Raw genomic sequence first — 20,723 nt, forward strand, 5'->3', positions numbered from 1 at the left:
AAAGTAGGTTTTCAGCTAAAACTTAATGTACTATTTAAGGAATTTTAAAGGGCAGAGCCTTCTGTTCAGCCTTATAGAAATGCACTTACCTTTTCCAGTAAAAGAAAGCATAAATAGTTGTAGTGACTTTTTTCCCTGTGGAATAATTTGTGTGTAATCAACTTTCTTCATTGCTACACGTAAAGCAATGATGACCAGCTATTATTGTGGTTTAAAGAATCAAGTGTTATCAAGGTTATTCAGCCTGTCAAACTGCAATGCTATCTGTAATATGGGAGTGATAGTTGGTGATACAGAACAGTTTGCTTTGTAGTGTGAATTCTAGAATGTCAGGATTGTGTGACCCAAGACAGTAGTTTGATAGAAACTTGTTCTTCTCCTACAAGTGGTTTAGAATATTTTGTAGAATACCTTCTTTTTAGAAAATACTTAATACAAAAATAGAAATAGACTTTATACATCTATATTTTATTTAATATCAAATAGACTTCATACAGAATTGTCTATCCATTATGCAGAAGCGGGGGTACTGTCTGTACCCCTACAACCATCATGGCTGGCATAAAACAGGTTGTTTGCTTAGCTGATTTGGGAAGCATGCCTGGGTATCCAGCCTTGAGGCAAGAACCTGACCTTGGGTTTTGTAGCCAAAAAAATGAGTGTTGGAATTTTTGCTTTGGTCTCACAATCAAGAGAAAAACTTGGCTTTGAGCCATATGAAAAGGTGTCAAAATCAATCAGTCGACTACAGTACTGATAACACAGGTGGGTTCTGAAACTGTGGGGAAGAAGGGGGAGCCAAAAAATGTCCCACGTTACTTGTTACTTGAGAGACTAAGTTTGCATTTGATCTGAACATTTACAATGTTTAGTTTTTTAGATCATAACTCTTCAACAGCTTTCTTTAGTAGATTTACATGTTTAGGCTGTATTGTTCAACGAAATCTATGTAATCGAAAGGGACTAATGCAATGCAAATACTCCTACGCAGACAGAAAATGGAAGTAATGTCAAATAAAAGCTGAGATGTCACAATGTGGGATTCTATAGTACCAAAACAAATAGCTTGGTTTGTAGAAGTTGAAAAGATTAAAACTGGGTAGTTAATTGTGGCATGTAAAGAGAAAGTGGAGAGTGAAAATTTCACTGTGGATGTGGAAACACTTGACTCTGAGAGCCTGCATGAAGCTGTTCCAAAGAAAGCAGTCTGCAGCATGATGGTATTGAACTTGAAAGGATTTCCAATTTTCCAGGGGAAGAAGCTTCCCCTGGAAGTATATTTTAAGTATAGTGTTTTGTAGGGATTTTCATTTTCTGAATAATCAGTGGTTTGTATATTGACATTTGCTGTGATAGAATGTTGGCAGACCTGTAATAACTGCTTCTGTTCCTGTCTTGTTTCTTACATTAATGCCTCACCATGCAACTCTGTTAGGCAGTAAGAAAGCTTTTGCTGTCTTTAAAATATTACTTAGTGTTTGTTTTTAGTGATCATCTTTGCTATGACAGATAAAGAATAATATTGTACATTCTCAGAAAGTTTGTGTCAATCAGCAAAATATTTTTATTTATAAAATGGAGATAAAAAGAGAGTTAGAAAATAATATATTTGAGATTATTTAACATTAGGATTAGTATGGTGATTTGTGGGAGAACGGGGTGTTAGAAAAAGGGAGTTTGAGAATCCAAATCTCTTTAGTTCTGGGTGTCTTGTTTGATGCATGAAACAATTTTTTTTTAAATATTGATAAATCTTAACTCATCTGTTGTAGTTCTGTATAAGCATTGCACTTTAAATTGCAGCTTACATGTGCTTAATATCAACTCTTTATGTTATATTGCTATTCTCAGAATAAAACATTACTATATTCAACTGTAGTAATGGTACTGTACATGGAAACTGTTTCAGGATCTGTGCTTCAAAGTTGACTTGGGCTCTTAGTTCAGAGGAAGCCTGCTCTGTGGTTGCTCTGCATAATTGTCCTTTCCCTTCCTGTTAAAGGAAGGGTCTATGGAAAGCTTGTTTATCTCTTTCATATATTTTACAAGATTTCTTCTTATCTTGCTTTTGTAAACAGTGCTGCTTTTCAGACAAGATGTTCAGAGCTGGTATCTGCGCAGTTTTTATCCAGCTGCTTATCAGTTCCACCTTAATGGGCTTATCACGTACTCCTTGGGGCTTACATGATAGTGAATCGAAAACTCAGTTTCTCTCCCCTATTTCTATGTCTTCTTTGCCATTTGCATTCTTTGTGTTTTCTTTTTTCCCCTAGTGCAATTGCTGAGGAAAATGGCCACACTAATACACCTCAGAAAGGACTATTACCTGAAGACATCAGTGTAGCTTCTGGGGTACTTGAGGCTGTCTCAAAATCTACTCCTTCACCCCAAGTAGCGCAGGTTTCAGAAGAGCAGAATATGGTGCCTACTCCAGCAAAGAAGTCAAGCAAGGCAAAACCACAAATAGATGTGAAAGCAGAGTTGGAGAAGAGACAAGGAGGAAAGCAACTGCTGAATTTGGTGGTAATAGGTAATATTGTTAAATTACATTTCTGACAAACATAAAGTTTAAAAACTGCGTTGATTGAAGCTGGAAGTGATACAGGAGCAAAACTGTCCTCGCTCCAGGGAAGGGAATCTCATACTGTTTTCATTTGCATCTGCATTTTTTGGAGGGAGTACATTCAGATGTCTTTGACTTGGACAGTGAGGTTGACTTAGTGTCCCTTTGAACGTACAGAACATGTTTGGTTTGGTTTCATTTTTGCAGTGTGTTCTTTTTAGCATGATTTTAGAGGTGCTCTATGGCTCTCATGCTAAGTGACTGTTCTAATAGCCTGTCTTCCTGTGTCTCTGTCTCACAGGATTATGAAGTTCTATGGATTACAGAAGCATTATCAGCGCATGTGATGTTCATATATTTAGAATATTTCTTGTGCTTTACCTAAATTGCATAAATGAATACAATTGCTGTAATATTTATTTTCTTCCACAGGACATGTTGATGCAGGCAAAAGTACTTTAATGGGTCATTTGCTCTACCTTTTGGGAAATGTGAACAAAAGAACTATGCACAAATACGAACAGGAATCTAAAAAGGCTGGTAAAGCTTCATTTGCCTATGCATGGGTCTTGGATGAAACTGGTGAAGAAAGAGAAAGGTAGAAATACATTTTGATGGGAGTTACCTTTTTTCTGTGAAAGAACAGCATTTGTTAGAAAATATTAGTCTGATAAACCTGATAAACTAAGCATTGAAATGTCGGTTCATCACATGTGACTTACATTACTTTTAAAATAAAATCTACAAATTAATTAACAATTATATTTGTATGATTTATAAAAGGCTATATAAAAGACCATTAATTTGAAATATGACATTTAAAATTGCATTTTTATATTGAAGGAGTGAGTTTTCTGAATTGGTGTTTTTGATTGATTCTATTTTCTCTTTGCAATGAGTTTTTTATTTAAAAAAAAACTCTCTGGAGTCATCTGTAAATGTTTGGAATTTTTGGGGACTTATTGTTGGGATTTTTTGGTGACTGGAAGTAGCATACTAAAAATATCTTCTACTACAAGATGTTTTGTCCCTTGAAAGTTCCTGTCTGTCTTGATTGTCTGTAAAGGGAGATGCAGATGACTAACCCAGATACAGACATGTGAATTGTAGGTGTTTGCATTTGGTGAGATGGATCCTATCCTGTGTGTCATGCAGAACATGTGGAGGTTAGCGAGATGTGGGACTGAGTCCAAGTGTGTTGTGATCCTTCCTTGGCAATCAGGAGTTCTGCCTGTGGACTTTGTAAATGTGTAACTGCGTCTCTGTAGTCCAATACCACCTATTTTTTTTTAAAACTCAGCTATGTTTCTCTTACTTTGATACCTTTTTTTTAAGAATTAAATATCAAAAGTATAATTAGTAATGATTTCAATATGCAGTTCAATTTTCATATTTTTGCTGTCCTTGTTTGGACATGGTCTATGGGTGCATGGTAGTACTGGGAATTCTGGGAATTTTTCTTCACAACTGGATTTACTAAATGGCAGCTTTAGAGGTCTGCTCTTCCAACATGCAGATGTCCCTATGGTGAAGGCTAAATCAATGAAAGATATGAAGGGTATAATTTCATGGTTGTATTTTTAATAGCTTGCTTTATATCTCTGAAGTTTTAAAGCAGTTTTAATAGTGCACTGCATATATGCTTTATTTAAGGGGAGTAACAATGGATGTGGGTATGACCAAATTCGAGACACCAACTAAAGTAATTACACTGATGGATGCTCCAGGCCACAAGGACTTCATTCCAAATATGATCACAGGAGCTGCACAGGTAAAGATGGTCTAAAATGCTTTTTCCAATATCAGTATTATTTGTAACTTCTTCTTAAATATTTTTTTTCTTTTAAAATCTAAAATGGAATGGAATTATTGATTGTGTTAACCTATCTTTGCATTTTCTAAACTTAAAAAAGAATGTGTTTGTTAAACATTAAAGGTAGTTGCTTTTTTTGATGCTAATGTTGGGGAGGAGGGTTTTATTTAAGTAACTTAACAGTAAGTTGCAGTTTGATAAAATCACTGGAGCTTTGAAAGCTATTCAAATGTGATATATGGCTACTCAATGAGTAGTTCTGTGAAAGTCATGTCGTAGGTTAAGATTTTAAGTGATTTTGAACTTGAAGAGAAAGGATTTATAGTTCAAGCAAAACACATTTTTCTGTTTAACAGTGTATTTTATAGGGGATGAGAAAACAGATAACAAAGTTTATACAGAATGCATTTATCTTGTCAAGAGGATATTTGCAGAGGCTGCATGTCACTTGTTTTAGGAACAGTAGGTGAAGTCAATAGCATTGGACACTACCCATTGAAATCAGTATGGCACTTACCAGTCTCCTATAGATTATTATTTGTGGAAATAATACCTCAGAGATGGGGAAAAAATAATGTGGTTACATTATAAAAAGAGTGATTTATTTTTTTTGCTTATAGGTACCCTTCTTTAAATAATAAAAATGATTCTCCAAGGTAGTGATTTAATCGATTTTTTTTTTTTTCCAAAGCTAAGCTGTGTATAGATTTTTGCTTTGTCTGTGTCATAACTGTCTGAAATACGGGCTATATCTGAAGATCTTTGTTGAGTACTTGGATGAGTACTGCTAGTATGATCTTGGATAGAGAACTGCACTATAGGAAGACTGGTTTGTCCCAAGTTCTGCTTTAGCTCCGAAGCAGAGCCTGGGTGAGAATTCAGACCTTGTGACCCAGTGGTTAGGCTGTAGAATAGTCAGAAGTTTGCAAATTATGGTGTAGCGTTTATACAGCCATCTATATGGTGGAATATGTGTTGTAGTAGTTTTATGAGTTTTAAAATTAGAACTGAATCTTTGGTTTCAGAACAGTGGAAAATATTGAATCAGATGTGCTATTTTTTTACAATTGTTATTTAAATATATTTTTTTTTTTTATTTTGGGAGAAAAGTAACACAGGCAGAAGAAGTATTAAGAGAAGAGTTGAAGGTCCTCCAGCAATTGTATCAGTTCAGCAGAAGACAGGGGTGACCGAATGAAGCTTGGTATCTCTGTGTTCCAGCTCTCAGGGTGATGAGGGACTGGTCTGTTCTGGAGCCTGTTAAGGAATCACTGAAACTTTGCAACTTTCTGTTGTCTATTAGAGTAGGCTCAATGCTGAATCAATGGCTGGAATTGGGAAAACCCTTTTTGTTGTGGAGAATGCTGTTAGGAGGTGAAACCCCAGCTGCTGTTATGCAAAATGCAAATCAGCCTTATCAAGGCCAGCATCTGGCCTTTGATACAGTAAGTCCTTGAGGTACTGTTTTTATAATTTAGAAAATGCAGGATGTCTTTTTGAAGGAGAAGTTCACTGCAATGTACTACTGAGGCTGGGAGCTCTGAGGAAATTAATCAGTTATCCTTTTCCCATTCTCACACTCCTGCTGTCTCTGAGCTGTGGGGATTTCATGCCTAGGATGAGGCCAGGGATGTTCAGAATCAGGACTCTCTTCCTTTTCCTGGAATTCTGAAGCATAAACATTTAAGGAAAGGGAAAAAGTACCACTTTTTCTCCTCAGTACTCTGAAATGGTCTCACACCTGCCTGTTGACACCACTACTCTTTGTTGTTCACTTCTGTTGCTGTCGCTTAGTACATGATGGTGATCTAACTAGCAATTACTTACCAAAGGAGGAAAAGTACAAGAAATATTAGCAGCATTTAAGGCTAACAGCAAGATCTATGTTTTTCCCAGTGCTTACATGCTGACTTTTGTGCAGTGCTGTAGACTGTTTGCACTTAATGCTTTGGCAGAGGGTTTGTCTAGGTGATGAAATAGGCTACTTTGTTTTTTACCATCTTGTGATGTTGGCATGCTCCAGTGTGTTGAGTGGACTGTGAAGCATTCACATCCAACATACAGTCAACAGTACAGTACAACTAGTTGTCCCAGTTGTATAGTGTGGTGATTTGTTTGTAATTTTTGCAGCTTCTCGCTAAGAAGGTGTACAGACTGAGGCAGAGAGAGCTGGACATTGTGCTCATACATTGTGTTCTAAAGCTTCTGAGTATAGGCTGCTTTTGTTTAGATCTGGGTAGATTGAAGGGGACAGGTTCCCCAAACCAGCAATTGTCCTTTGTTTAACCAGGAGGTGCTGGTTTATGACATAATGCCATAATATCTCACCAAAGTGGGTATGATACAGATGGGACTGAGAAATTTCGGTTACATTTGGAGCACATCAGGATTCCTTCTGTGTGAAGTACATTTTGTGTGAAATGTTACTGACTGAGGTATTTACCCAGATTATTTCCACCTCTTAACCACTTTTTAAAAACTATTTTTAATTTGTTTTTATTTATAATGTAGGCTGATGTGGCAATTTTGGTTGTGGATGCCAGCAGAGGAGAGTTTGAGGCAGGGTTTGAGACGGGTGGACAAACTCGAGAACATGGATTATTAGTGCGCTCTCTTGGAGTGACACAGTTGGCTGTTGCAGTTAACAAAATGGACCAGGTACACATTTAGTTTCTTCATTTAAGTGAAGGGTTTCTGTCTAGATTTGTAGATATTAAGGATCAGTATTGTGAAAGTTATAATAAAGCACTGCTCTTAGCTTTCCAACTCTGTCCCTTATGTTTAGACTTTACGATGCTGTTCTTTTTATTTATGGGTGTGTTTTCAGAGTACAGAGAAGGTTAATTTTTGTGCTAAAATGAGTATGGGTCCCTTTTGTACTTGTGGAAATTTGACATAACAGTTGATCTCAGTGGAATCTGTAAGATCATCTTGGTGGTCATTTAGGTCAAGACCTCAATAGTTTTATTTAAATGTGTAAAGTGTGTTAAAGATTACTATTTATGTTTTAAATTACTACTGTAGTGACTATATCTTGCTGAGTCTGAATTTTGTGTAAACTTAAAAAAAAGTTACTGTTAAAATTAAAAGGGCTTGCAATTTTAGTGGTGTTTGTGATCAGCAATTGCTAATGTGTATGCTCTTATATATTCAAGTATGAATGCACCTGGAAATCTCATGTTTATAAATATACATCTATTTCTACTACAGAATTGGTGACATGCAGCTGTATGTTCAAGTCATGGTTAAAAATCTATCATTTTATTATCATATCCTAATCTGTGTTTTATTTTAGGTCAATTGGCAACAGGAAAGATTTCAGGAAATTACAAGTAAGCTCGGCCAATTTCTTAAGCAAGCTGGCTTTAAGGTAATATATTTGTGAGGGCTTTGTTGCTTTGTTCAAGCATTTGGGTGGGATGAGCTTTTTCTAAAGTCAGGTTATTTTGTGTCACTTTCCTGCTACTGCTACATGCACATAATGTAGCAGATGCCTTTTCTTCCTGGTAGGGTGACATTGAGTCCTGCATAAGGGTAGTCAGTTCTTTAATACCCTTTGTGTCATCATCTTTGTTTAGGTCTGTTGAGTCTTTGGGGTACTCAGATCACTTGTAGTTTCTTGGGATTGTTGTCTACAAAGCAGAAGAGACCAAGAATTGTCTATCTTAATGTTCAGGATTACATGAATGACAGTAGAGTGTTTTATACTGGAGCAGGTATCAGTGTGGATTGTGAGCTCATGAGAACTCTCCTCTCATGTTTTCTAAGTTCCAGCTACTATTCATTTGGACTGGCTGTGGTCTTCCTGCAATCCCTATGCATAAAGTAGCAATTCAAACCAAAGTTTTCCTGTCAAACATGGAGGAGTTTATTACCTAAACTCAGTTTCTAGTTGTCATATTTAATCATCTCCAACTCTTTGCTGCAGCAGAGTGATCAGGCAAGAGGTAACCACAAAGGAATCCACTGATAATCAGCCTTCTCCAGGAGAAATACAAATTTGACAGCTATTCTTTTAAAGTTTAGATGCATAACATTCAAAAAATGCACCTCTTGCTTCTGCTAGGAGATTCTGTTGTTCATGTATGCTTCACATCCATTTGTTTTCTTCATTAGGAATCAGATGTGGCTTATATCCCAACAAGTGGCCTTGGTGGTGAAAATCTAGTCACAAGGGGTCAGTCAAGTGACCTCACACAATGGTATAAAGGAAAGTGTTTGTTGGAGCAAATTGGTAAGTGCAATGTTCCTCATTTAAAACAACACCTCTTAGTCCTGTGTGTGTTAAAACTTCTATTTTGGGGAAAAAATGAGACAAAGTCAATGGAATGCAACATAATTAATTTCTCTAACAGAGAAGTTGCTGAGATAGTTATTACATACAGACATTCTAAAAGATCTTACCAATTTATTTGCAGATTCTTTCAAGCCACCACAGAGATCAGTGGATAAACCATTTAGACTGTGTGTTGCTGATGTTTTTAAAGGTTGGTTGTTTTTATAATGTTTTTACCATCATTTCACTGATATTTAACACAAGTGTTAAAAATTGCTCTCAAAATAAGACTTAAAGTTGGAACTTCGTGTGTAGTCCTAGACCAGAATAGGACATTTTCAAGTTCTATTCCTTGCCAAATTTTAAATAGTACTGCTGAAGGTGAAACACCCTGGAAAAGGAATGGAAGAAACTAATCTGCATGACCAATTATTTGTCTGTGTAATGAGTTCATGGTTCTGTGGGACAGAATGTGGGACTTGCCCAAACTGGTTCTGCTGGACTAAATCAATATTTCCCAAACTTTTTATGAGTGTGGCTTTGGGCTCTTTTGCTTTCCAGTCCTAGATTTTAAACAAGTTTGTCTTGTTCCTTTTCTGTTCATTGTTGTAGATGTGAATAATGATATGTTCCTTAATTTTTGTATAAAAATTTGGGCAGATGAGGTGGAAGAAAATAGTGGTGGTGGTGAGACTGTTACAACCAGCCAAGGATTTAAGGCAGTGAGCTATTCCCTAGCATTAATAAAGATAGGAACAGCAAGAACTATAACCAGTTCTTACTTTGATTGTCTGGTGAAACTAGAGTGCCTTGAGCCTGTAAGATTTTCATGGTAAGCTTGATTTTTTTTCCATTTAGTCATTTATAATTGCAAGTAACTTAGAAGAAATAAGGCTTCTAGACTCAGTGCATTTGAAACATTCTGTAGGTCCCTTGAGAAACATTGCAAACCAAATGACAGCATGATTTTAACTGTTGTAAATATTTGTAATCAAATATGATTATTGAAATTCATATTTTAAGAAATTTTGCTTTCTATTTAGGATGTTTCTAGGGGAAGTACAAAAAATCAGATTGAAATACTGATTGTAAGTAGTATAAGCCTGGAAATACCAGGTTGTGCAATTTTCATGTGGGCCTTTGAGAAAACACTAGATATTGTGCATGCTCTTAGTTAGCTGATTTAACTGAAGCCATAATGCTAAATATTGAAGAGTTGCATAGGAAATTACCCTAGTGTGATATCACTGGTTTTGTCATCTATGCCATCTCTGTGTTTATTTTTTCCTCTTTATTTTCATGAGCTGTGGGAGAATGTGTTAGGATTATTGATTGAGATCTTTCAAAATAATATATCACAGCTTTTCAGCTGCAATAATAATTTTTGGGTTGAGCAAAGTTTCACAAAATGAGCAGTTTTGACTACATCTATTTTGCTAAAGTATGCAAAAAATAATGACTTTGGAAGGGACTCAATTTACATATAGAGGGTTTATCACTAAATGCGGCCTTTTAGGTGTTTTTGTAGACTATTTTTTCTTACGTTATGATCTCAAAACTTAATCAACTTTGATGCCACCAGAGGAAGTAGGTGCAGATACAAGTACATGAAGCAACAGTTGTTCTCAGCTCTGTTCCAGTACCTGTGCATGCTCAGGAGGAACTGTCCATAGAAATGTATAAAAAGTGAGAGTGCTGAGTGTACTCCTATATAGTTTGGAAAACCCCTTTCTCTATTAAGGCTGCTCACATATATGATTCACCTGCCTCAGCCAGCTTTTAGCTGTTATCCTCCACAGTCCTTCTAATATTCATTCTCTCCAGGCTAGCTATACTATCTCTTGATCTGAGAGGTCCCTGTAAATCCCTTTGCTGCTGCATCAGTCCCCACCTACCATATTATAATTCTGTCTAGGTTATGACTGTTATGACCCTAAAATGCCTTGTCCACCAACCAAATCCTAAGTACAAACAACATGTTCTGGCAGAACCCAAATACCACGATGCACAGAAATTGGGCCATTTTTTATGCCCTGATTCTGTCCCCCACTGTCCATTTTGCACTTGAACTGATTTCAGGGGGAACTGAAGGAACTTCACCCTTTTAAGAAAGCAATCAGCATGGGAGTTGGTGAAGCTTCAAAGACCACATTGGTTTACCAAGCCAAACCAGGTGATGATGTGAACAAAAGATAAATGGTTCTTGATTGTGCTTGGGAGTGGTTGAGAACCTGGAATGAGGTTATATTTTTGGTTGCCACAAGTGCTTGCAAAGCCAGCTTCAGGTTGTTTTGTGTACTGTATGGAGGTGGTGTCTGTAACATGACTTGTGTATTCTTTTTCTAGCCAGTACCAGCTTTGACAGTTTTCTGTTTGACATTTGATGTCATCTATTAATTATCTGTGTTTCATCTCATTTGCTGGAATGAATAGAGGAAAATTAGCATGAAGGCATACTGGTAATATTTTTCCAATAGAAAGATTCATTACACAAAAGCATTCATCAGTATCTGTGGTGACTGCAAAGAGCAAGTCAGTAGTAAGTGACCTCAGAATTTGAGATCAAGTTGTTCTTTTAAATTCAGCTTTTAATTAGAGTCACAAAATACTAAGATGCTTGCTTATATTGCTGATTTCTGATGTTCAGCAAAAGATTATTTGTTGCTTGTATGGATACTGAAAATGCCATTGTAGAATCAGTTCAGAGAGTTGTTTTTAAACACACCTGCAAACACATGCTAAGAAGATGAGGCATTTGTTAAGGTGTATGTGCATAAATGTCCATGTGTAGCATATCTGTGGAAAATAACTGGCATATAATTCAAATGATGAACAGACTGTTAGGACATTGAAGATGAAAACTTTGCAGATCTTTTATTCAGAAATACTTAAATTTAGCCAATTATAACAGTTTCTCATATTTATTACTATATTAAATAGTACTGAATCATTCTTTGACTTTTCCAGGAGTAAAAGTAATATACAGACAGAGTGTGTAGGATTCTGACTCAGTTAAACAGTAAATGGCATAGGAATTTGCACCTGTATGCATGAGAATTATTATGAGAAGTCTGTCATATTCCTTTTATCTGTAATTATAGTGAGAAAGTGCTGAATTAAATAATATTGCTAGAAATTAAGGGGTTTAGTCTAATACTGAAAAAACTAAAAAATACTTCTTTATGTACCTACATTTGTTTAAAGAAGAATATTTCTTGCTTAGTTCTGAAAAACATAAGATCTAGAGGTTTTGAATTTAATGTTTCATTTTCATTATGATGCACAGCTGGCTAACTTGCAAGTACTGAACGCTCTGCTGAGAAGGGAAAAAAATCTTCATTATATTAAAAACTTGTCTAGGCATTGCTGAAGGATTAACTTCTGATGGGAAACTGACTGTATTATGAAGTCTTTTGAAATTGTTGCTGTGTTTATTGCAGACCAAGGTTCAGGATTTTGTGTGACTGGTAAAATAGAAGCAGGCTATATTCAGGTTGGAGAACGACTTCTGGCAATGCCTCCCAATGAAACTTGCACTGCAAAAGGTACAGTCTTCAGAAGCGTGTTTACTTTCAGGTCAATACTGGGCTAGAAACAGTTACTGAAATGGTAACAGACTGTCAAACTGATACTAACTGTCAAACATAAATTGTGAAAGCATAAAACGAATTTCTTTAGATGTGACTGTGTCTGTATAAATATGTCTGTGAAGAGTATGTGAAATCTTGCATGCTTTTTTTTACCCTATCAGATAATCCAAATGTTATAGCCTTGTGGCTTTAGACATTGCTTTATGAAGAGCCTGTAAAAACATTTGAGTTCCAGCAATGTCTATAAAGATATTCAGTACAGGAATCATTAGTATTCAGCTTTACTGTGGAGTGTTTCTGCTGTTAGGAAGTGTGAGGATGTTGAACAACCTTTAGAAATTAATCTTATGAATTGGTTGTGAAAAAGCTTGAGAATAAAGTCATCACTCCTGTTTGATGTTGTAAGATTTGTCACTGATCCTTTCATAGTATCAAACTTTCTGGATATAGTTGTCTTGAACAGCTAGAAAATAGAAGAAAATTGGATTTAAATTTCAATGTATTTGATTTCTGGAAAGAAATAGCTAGACATTAAGTGCTTAGCTGTTTCCTAATTAAGCTTGCTGTCTTTGTACTGCAGAGTTGGTTTTGCTTCATATTCAAATAGAAAGATAAAATTATGATTTTCCTACATTGGCCAGTGAATAAAAAATTGAGTCCTTGAGATATGAATAGGTTTTTGTATCTAAGTATTTATCCTGAATACAGCAATGTGTTGGTTTGGTTGTCTGTTCTGTTCCAAACCCAGCTTGTTCAATGCTAATTTGGGAAGCTCTTCAGTCTATCAATTTACACAGTTCTATGCACATTATTCACATGCACAGGAATGTTACAAAAATGTGGATAAATTTGGGTAGCAGACCACTGTAGTCACTTCTCTGTGTGGGGAGTGGAGGAAGTACCATGGAAACAGATGTATTGTGTCTGAGTATCTCCTGCAGCACAATTCTATGGTTTTTCTTTTGTACTGCCTCTCCTATGACTGAAATGCAAATGAAGGTTGGGCATATAAGTTAGACATATAAGCATATTAAGCATTTACTATTTATATTCAATATAAACAAGTCATAATTTAATTTAACATACGGTATTTACTTAAGGCAGTGTGCACATTAGGATTCGAGATGTTCATTTCAAGAGGCTGAATTTCTTTCATTCTGTGATAATGACAGGTATATCAATAATTATCAGCACTGCTTAAAAAATTATACTTAACGTGATTATACTTCAATCATGCTTTCTGGCATGTTTTTGGCAAGTGGTTTTGGGAACAAATCTGCAAGTCAAGAGGTACAATCTGCAGCAAAATAGAACTAGATCCTATAAATATATGCAGTATTTCTAAAAAACCAGGATTTTTCTTTCTCTCAGTGTCCACCAGAAACCTCAGGATGTTCAATCAGAGCTAAATAGTCTTGCCCTCATCCATCAGGCAGGTAGTCTTTTAAAGAAATTAAAATACATTAAAATCAGAATGAAATTGCACATAAAGGTGCTTTCTAATAGACATGATGTTGCGAACGGAAGGCTTCAGTTACGCTTTTTTATGAAAGAGTCAGCAAACCCACTCAAGGTAAATGAAAGTTGACACAGTACCATTAAAGTATATGAAAGATGCGGTCTAGGGTGTGCGTGTGCCTCAAAGGATGGGTGGGGCAGATATGGAGATATTAGTACTACAGCATTTTCAGGATTGCGTCATCTGTGCTGGTGACAAGGGCCAGGTCCCCTCCTCTGGCTCGAATAAGGCCATGTTATGGTGCAGGGTGTGGTGAGAGAGAATAGTGAATCCCTCACCAAGGGGAAAGAAAAGCTTCCTCAGTCTTCTCAGTTAAAAAGCTTTTACTCTCAACCCATTCATACTGAAAATTGATGAGTAATGGTTGATGAAGCACAAATGGCCCAAACAGAGCTGTTTGTTTGTAGCTCAGAACCTAGGTACTTCACTGTGAGGTTCTGTTCTTACTCATTTCCAGGAATCACACTGCACGATGAACCAGTTGATTGGGCTGCAGCAGGAGATCACGTTAGTCTCACTTTGACCGGCATGGATATCATCAAAATCAAGTGAGCAAAACTGGGTTTCAGTCTAAGTAACGGTTTGTTTTTAATGAAAAGCTGTATAACTATTATACTGGGCTATATTACAGCGGTTTACTTGAAGAATGATGTGGCTACCAAGATATTTAAAACCAAAGTGATGCATATCACCTGGCTTGCATGTACAAACGTTGGAAACATCTGCTGCATGTGCAACGGCAGCCTCAGAAGAATACTGTCAGTTTCCATCCTTTGTCCTAGTGCTGACACCAGTAACCTTCCAAGCCATTTTCTTTTAGACTACCCCTTGGACATTTTAATTGCCAAATAAATGAAACCCATGTTGCTAAATAAAACAAAATTTTTAAAGAACTTCTCAAATTATCAATTATTCTAACAGGACACATGCAAACAACTGTCATTTTGTACTAAGTTAATCTGTAGAAGTGGAATTGATGTTTCTTCAACACATTTAGCTACATGTAAGATTTATTTTCCTAAATGTTTTGCTAAGTGGTGGTCTTAATAGTGAGGTGCAGCAAATCTCTTCTTGTCTTTCCCAGTCTGTAGGATTCATGCTAAGCATTAGCCTCAAGCTTTTAAGTGTCAGTTGTTGTTCAGGCCAGATAATTGGATCCACAATTTGTTCACCTTTTTTACATTTCAGTTGGACTTGAGACAGCAAACTTTCAAGCTACTCTTTGAAAATCTCCTTGCATTGATAGTTTTTCAAATCTATGCTCTGATTTAAGGGAAAACTACAGGTATTTTCTGTTGGCCATTTCATAGTGGGGTGGGATTCTGAGTGGTAAAAGGTTGAGGGAAGTCTTGTTCTAGTTGATGAATGAAGTCTGAATTTGTTACCTTGATGTCATTCGTCTTTTGGAGATATGTTAGGGTTGTCAAAAAAAGTTATGAATTTTCAAGTCCTCTTGATATTGATGAAATTTTATGTATATGTTTAATCATGCTGTTTTTTCTCTTCCGTCATGTTTACCTGTGTGGGATTAATTTTCCTTTCATTTCCGATGGCTAAAACTAGCCCCTGTGAAAAAGCTATGTCTAGTCTACTTACCAACTTGTAACAAGCAGCAGCTTTCTTGTGATTCCAAGTAGAATTTTTTTGAAAATGAGTGTTGCTGAAATCTCAGGTTTTGAATTGTGATCATGATGTCCCCTTATTATCCAGAAAATACTTGAGCCACAGGCAGCAGTACTGCAATTTTGGGCACCCTGCAGTATTTTATGCTGTTGAACGGAAACCCTGAATCTCTGAATGAAAGTCTAATTCTTAAAAATATCTACGCACAGGAAACAATGACATTTTCAGAAACTGATTAGCAATGGACGTAATTGTTCACTGAACTAGACAGAGCCCTTCATGCATACACACAAAATAAGGTAGACATTGTCTAGGAACGCATTTTGTTACAGGCTTCAGTATAGTGTTCCTGGATATCCACACACCTACACCCCTGCACCACCCTTCTTATATTAAAGTAGTGTTGCTTTTCCTTTGCTTGTCTTAATCACTGCCCTAGAAAAGGAAAATTATTTAACACTTCTATGTCAAGAGATATCTGTTTGATTTTTTTGTTTGTTTGTTTTTTGTTCTCTTTTCTAGTGTGGGCTGTGTATTTTGTGATCCCAAGGAACCCATAAAAGTTTGCACTCGGTTCAGAGCTCGGGTTCTCATCTTCAATATTGAGGTTCCAATCACTAAAGGATTTCCTGTAAGTCTCTGTGAAAACTGTGTTCATGGCAGGTTGCTCAGGGCTTTTCCTCTCTATGTTTGACCTCCTGAATACAAGATACAGTCAGAATCCAGAAGTGGTTCTGTCTCTCCAGAGGAAACAGATTCTTCTGTAATTTGAAGAGGATACTGTACCTGTTTATTCTTATTCTTACTGGCTTTTAATACATAGCTGAGCCATTTCAGAGAATGTGAGTTCCACCACAGCTAGGCTTTAGAAGCTTGCATCTTGTGGAAATACAGAGATGCACTTAAGTGTAAGATACCTTTTAAGATACTTTTTAAAATAAATAAAATACCAGTTCATGCTACAGAACTGCACTGAGGTGGCAAAAGCAAAACACTGAAGGATGAAAAATGTATTTATGGTGACATAAAATATGGCCTTTGTGTCATACCAGTTGTGATCACAAAGTTTAGAAACTAGGAAGTTACTGGATGTGAGGCACACACTCCTGTGAGAGAAGTTTTACAAGTATTTGTTTTTAAAAAATCAGTCTTAAAGCAAGCTGCTGTTTTCAGCTATTAATACCTAGGATTGCTGATTATTATAGGATGTTTAATAACTGCAAAAATATTTTCAGGTGCTTTTACACTATCAAACAGTAAGTGAACCTGCTACTATTACAAGACTGTTGAGTGTTCTGCACAAAAGTACTGGTGAAGTGACAAAGAAAAAACCTAAGTAAGTGTTATGAATAGTTAATAATTACTCAAGAAATGGGTTGATGTTTAATACACAGTATATCAAACAGGTTCTACTATTAATCAATTGTATGTTATAAGAATATGCTTTTATTGTTTTAGTTGGTTTCATGTTTGGATTTCAATGTGCTTTGCAAACTGAAAAATCTCCTGCCCTCTTGATAACTGCAGAGCACCTGAGAAGTACAGTGATTTAGGCCTAAGGTCACTTGCATAATTGGGAATGAATCCTAGATCAGCAGCTCTTAACTTAAAGGAGATTTTTTCTTCCTCTTTTTTTTTTTTTTTTTTTTTTTGAAACAGCATTTCTTCTTTTACTGTTAAAGCATGGGATCCTCATATAATTCTGGAGATGGCTAACTGCCTAAAACACACTTGACTAGACAATGTGTCAGTGCAAAAGAAATTTAGGGAATCTTCCCATACAACTACAGTAACAGCCCTTTAGTTATTTAAAATAATATTTTTAAATTAATATAGAAATGCTATTTGAGACATACAACATTTTCAGAATAATCCTTTTCCAGAAATTTCATGGCTGAAACTGTTGCAGACTTCTACAAAGTAATGAATGGGCTCTTTAGTTGTGGGGTTGAAACAAGACTTGATTTCCACTTGACATGAAAAAACAGATGTTAATGAGATAATTAGCTTCAAAAACAATTTGTTAAATGCTGTGATAAGTGCCAAGAAGTTTTTGAAGAAAACTTAGATGCCTTATTAAAATGTATACTCCAAGCAAATGAGTTTTCAGTCTCATGGCTTGGGTTATACTTGAAATCAAGTTTGATAATTGTACTCTAGACTTTCTAAAATAATTTTTCCCGTTTGTTCATTGTTCTTTTCTTCATTGATCCGTGCATACATTTCTAATAGAGTTTTCTGCTTTTTTACCTGCAGGTTCTTGGCTAAAGGCCAGAATGCTCTAATAGAACTACAAACTCAAAGACCTGTTGCTCTAGAGTTGTACAAAGATTTTAAAGAGCTGGGGAGATTTATGTTACGCTACAGTGGTTCCACTATTGCTGCAGGAGTTGTTACAGAGGTATGGCATTTTTGTAATAGACTTTCTGTACTGCAGAGGACCTGTTTTACACCCTCTAGCCCAAAGAGTGAATTTTTTTCTGCTAAAAAAGAGACAGTGCTGCAGGAAGATGTGAGGAAATCTTGTCATGATTCTGTTTAATTTGTTAGCAGTAAAAATTACTGTGTTTAGAATTTCCCCTCTTTCCCCTTGAGTTGAAATACATCAGTCTCTTGAAATCTGTCTGTATGAATATACTGGAAGCAATTTCTAAATAAGAAGTGTTGGCCATTTTAACTTTGTCTAGGTTGGGTCCAACATATTTTTCTGTTATAGCTAAAGACAATTGTACATTTGATTCTTACTGATGCCAAAAACCATTTTCTGATCCTCTGCGAGAGGAAGCAAAGACTGTGGGGCCAAACATAAATGTTCTATCTTCTACTAGAAGCAAAAAATGTGAATGTCCCTCTATCTGTCCCTTTAAGAAATCTTGTGCATTAACCAAGTTCTGGTACTGAGAACTTAAGCCTGAGTCATTTAATGTTAAAACTTAGAATTTGAGCATGAGCATTTCTGGTTTCTCCTTGTATGCGTATGAATGATGTGCTAGGTCAGTCAGAGGCCTTATGGATGTATAATGCTCCTAAAAATCTGTCTGGTCTTAAATAAGATCCATAAATAGGATGGATTGAACATATTTTTCATTAAATTTGAGATGACTGGGATTCTATTTAGATCTGCAATATTTAGAGCTAGATCAATGTTTGTAGAATTGAGACTAAATAAACTCTTTGATATGTTATTTGGGAATTGCTATTTTTGTACTTGTTTTCTTGTTCCGAGAATTTAAGTGGAAAAGGAATTATTTTTTCCACAACTATATAATACTGAAAAACACTGAGATCATTTTACACTCAGTACTTAATTTTTCACCATAGGGTTTTTTCCGTTTGCTTGTATTTTTAGATTAAAGAATGACAGTGGTGACAGAATTTCCACCGTCCAAGCAAAACTCAATCAGATATCCAAACTTCTATGTAAGAATCCAGTTATTTCAGTTGAAGGAACAAGTGCAATTAACTGGGGAGAAGATGGTGGTGACAAAAGTCGAATTGTGTGAGACATCTGGGGATCCCTTCATCAGTCTCTCCTGCTGCAGAACAAGATGCCAACTGACAAGGAACTGCAAGTGTTGGACTTCTTGATCTCAAGAATCTCATGAGTTTCTCCATGTGGAACTTAGCCCTTAGAGAAGTTGATGGAAAAATATTAGAAAGCTGAATTAGAGAAAAAGATGATGAATTATCATGAAACAAACTCCTTACTTCCAGACATAAATTGTTTACATATTTTCTTTGATTGCTTTTTTGCTGCACATTAATTCAGTAACTTTATTGGTCTAAAATATTTTTAGGTTTGAGTTGAATGCATATTCAGGGAAAAAAAAAAAACTATTTACCTTGTTTTCAAGAGAATGGCATGTAGTATTATCATGGGATTGTTTTCCCTGTCCCAAAATTTATTTAAGAAAAAAGAAATTTTCTTTTGCTGTGTAGTGGAAGCTGTGCCAACTTTGGCTAATTTTATTTTTTAAACAGTAAGAATAATAAAATTAATTTGTCTGAGCATTTTTGTCTCCCTCATCTTTTGTTACTTAAACACTCCTAAATTGTGTTAAATCATTCTTTACTTACCATAACTGAGAAGTTTCAGAGTAAATTTATGACTTAAAATGCGAAACTGGCATCTAACTTGGCTTTCTGAAGAAATAATTTCAGTTTTTCCCATGTTACTCAGTGCAGCCACTTCACATACACATCTCTTTCATCCAGACTTAGGGCTCTTTTGAACAAAGGCTGACAGTTTAATCTTGCGGTGTCTGCTAAAGCCTAATTGTGCTGACTTAACGCCTGTAAGTCCTTCCTGCTTTTCAGTAATGGGGCAGATGAAACCTCCCAGCTGAAAGGAGGGTCCTTCTGCCACCTCCAGCTCAGGACAGACACATTTTACTACAACTTGGAAGTTATGTTGGTAGGAATTTTGAGATGACCTCAGGTATTTCAGGACCTGTATGTGAGTGCAGAGTGGAGACAATTCACCTTTGCCCCGAGTTAGTAGTGGCAGGAGCTGAAGCACTCGCTCCAGAGCATCAGTCTAGGGGATTAACCAAAGTAAAGCTGTGTCCAGAGTAGTGAAGAACACAAAAATGCTATAGTTCTTATTTAGTTCACAGTCCTGTATGGCCTGTACCTACTCTTCCCACATAATTTTTTTTGGTAGATAACTTTTTTTGCCCTTAGGTACTTTAGCCCCAATTCAGCAGCTACCTGCACTTGACCACATAGTTGAATTGTACTGTTGACCACATAATTGAATTGTACTGTTGAATTGTACTGTACAAGTATCAGCAATGCTTTATGTAGAAATGACTTCTGTAAAAGCTTATGAATCTGAAATACCTGCAAACTGTTACTGCCAAGTTTATGAATTACCACTATTTGTTTTGTCTTTTTATAGACCAAAAATTGCACTTCAATATTTATCAGTTTCAACATGCCACTGTGAAGGTTTAGGTACCCTTGTTGGATTCCAGAGATTTATACTGTCAATCTCCTGCATTGAACCGGTTCCACTTGAGCTTGCCTTCAAACTTTGAAAATGTTTAGGTTGCCCTTAAGTCAGGGGGCAGTTACAGTCTTCAGTTCTAAGATTTGCATAAATTCCTTACTGTTTATGGACAAGGGTGAACCTCTGATAACTCTTCTCACACATGTTTGGATTAAATTTTGAGGCTGACTTTTCTGTGATGATGGGAAAGCTACTGCACGCTTTCCCAGTTTGCAGCTTGGGAGAAGAAGAGGTATTACATAATCCAGTTGCAACGTGACTGCACTACCTTTCAACACAGATTTGAACTCTGCTCAGAGGTGCCACTTGGTTGAAGCATAAATGATCT

General features: G+C 36.2%; 1 protein-coding gene across 3 annotated transcripts in view; it reads left to right on the top strand.

The window, feature by feature from the left end:
* The window catches only part of HBS1L (HBS1 like translational GTPase), a 59,489-nt gene extending 40,094 nt beyond the window's left edge, over positions 1-19,395 (top strand). For 2 of the 3 annotated variants that reach the window (XM_053972428.1, XM_053972425.1), the window contains 13 exons: positions 2,274-2,530; positions 2,996-3,161; positions 4,217-4,334; positions 6,888-7,034; positions 7,672-7,746; positions 8,493-8,610; positions 8,795-8,863; positions 12,093-12,197; positions 14,219-14,309; positions 15,907-16,015; positions 16,620-16,720; positions 17,641-17,785; positions 18,734-19,395. In XM_053972428.1, coding sequence (XP_053828403.1) covers positions 2,274-2,530; positions 2,996-3,161; positions 4,217-4,334; positions 6,888-7,034; positions 7,672-7,746; positions 8,493-8,610; positions 8,795-8,863; positions 12,093-12,197; positions 14,219-14,309; positions 15,907-16,015; positions 16,620-16,720; positions 17,641-17,785; positions 18,734-18,745 — 1,513 coding nt within the window. In that variant the 3' untranslated portion in view covers positions 18,746-19,395. The remainder of the gene's footprint in view (positions 1-2,273; positions 2,531-2,995; positions 3,162-4,216; positions 4,335-6,887; positions 7,035-7,671; positions 7,747-8,492; positions 8,611-8,794; positions 8,864-12,092; positions 12,198-14,218; positions 14,310-15,906; positions 16,016-16,619; positions 16,721-17,640; positions 17,786-18,733) is intronic. The other variant, XM_053972427.1, reaches the window with a different exon arrangement.
* The last annotated feature ends 1,328 nt before the right edge of the window (positions 19,396-20,723 follow it).

This window comes from Vidua macroura, chromosome 3 (assembly GCF_024509145.1).
Source record: "Vidua macroura isolate BioBank_ID:100142 chromosome 3, ASM2450914v1, whole genome shotgun sequence".
Lineage (NCBI taxonomy): Eukaryota > Metazoa > Chordata > Aves > Passeriformes > Viduidae > Vidua > Vidua macroura.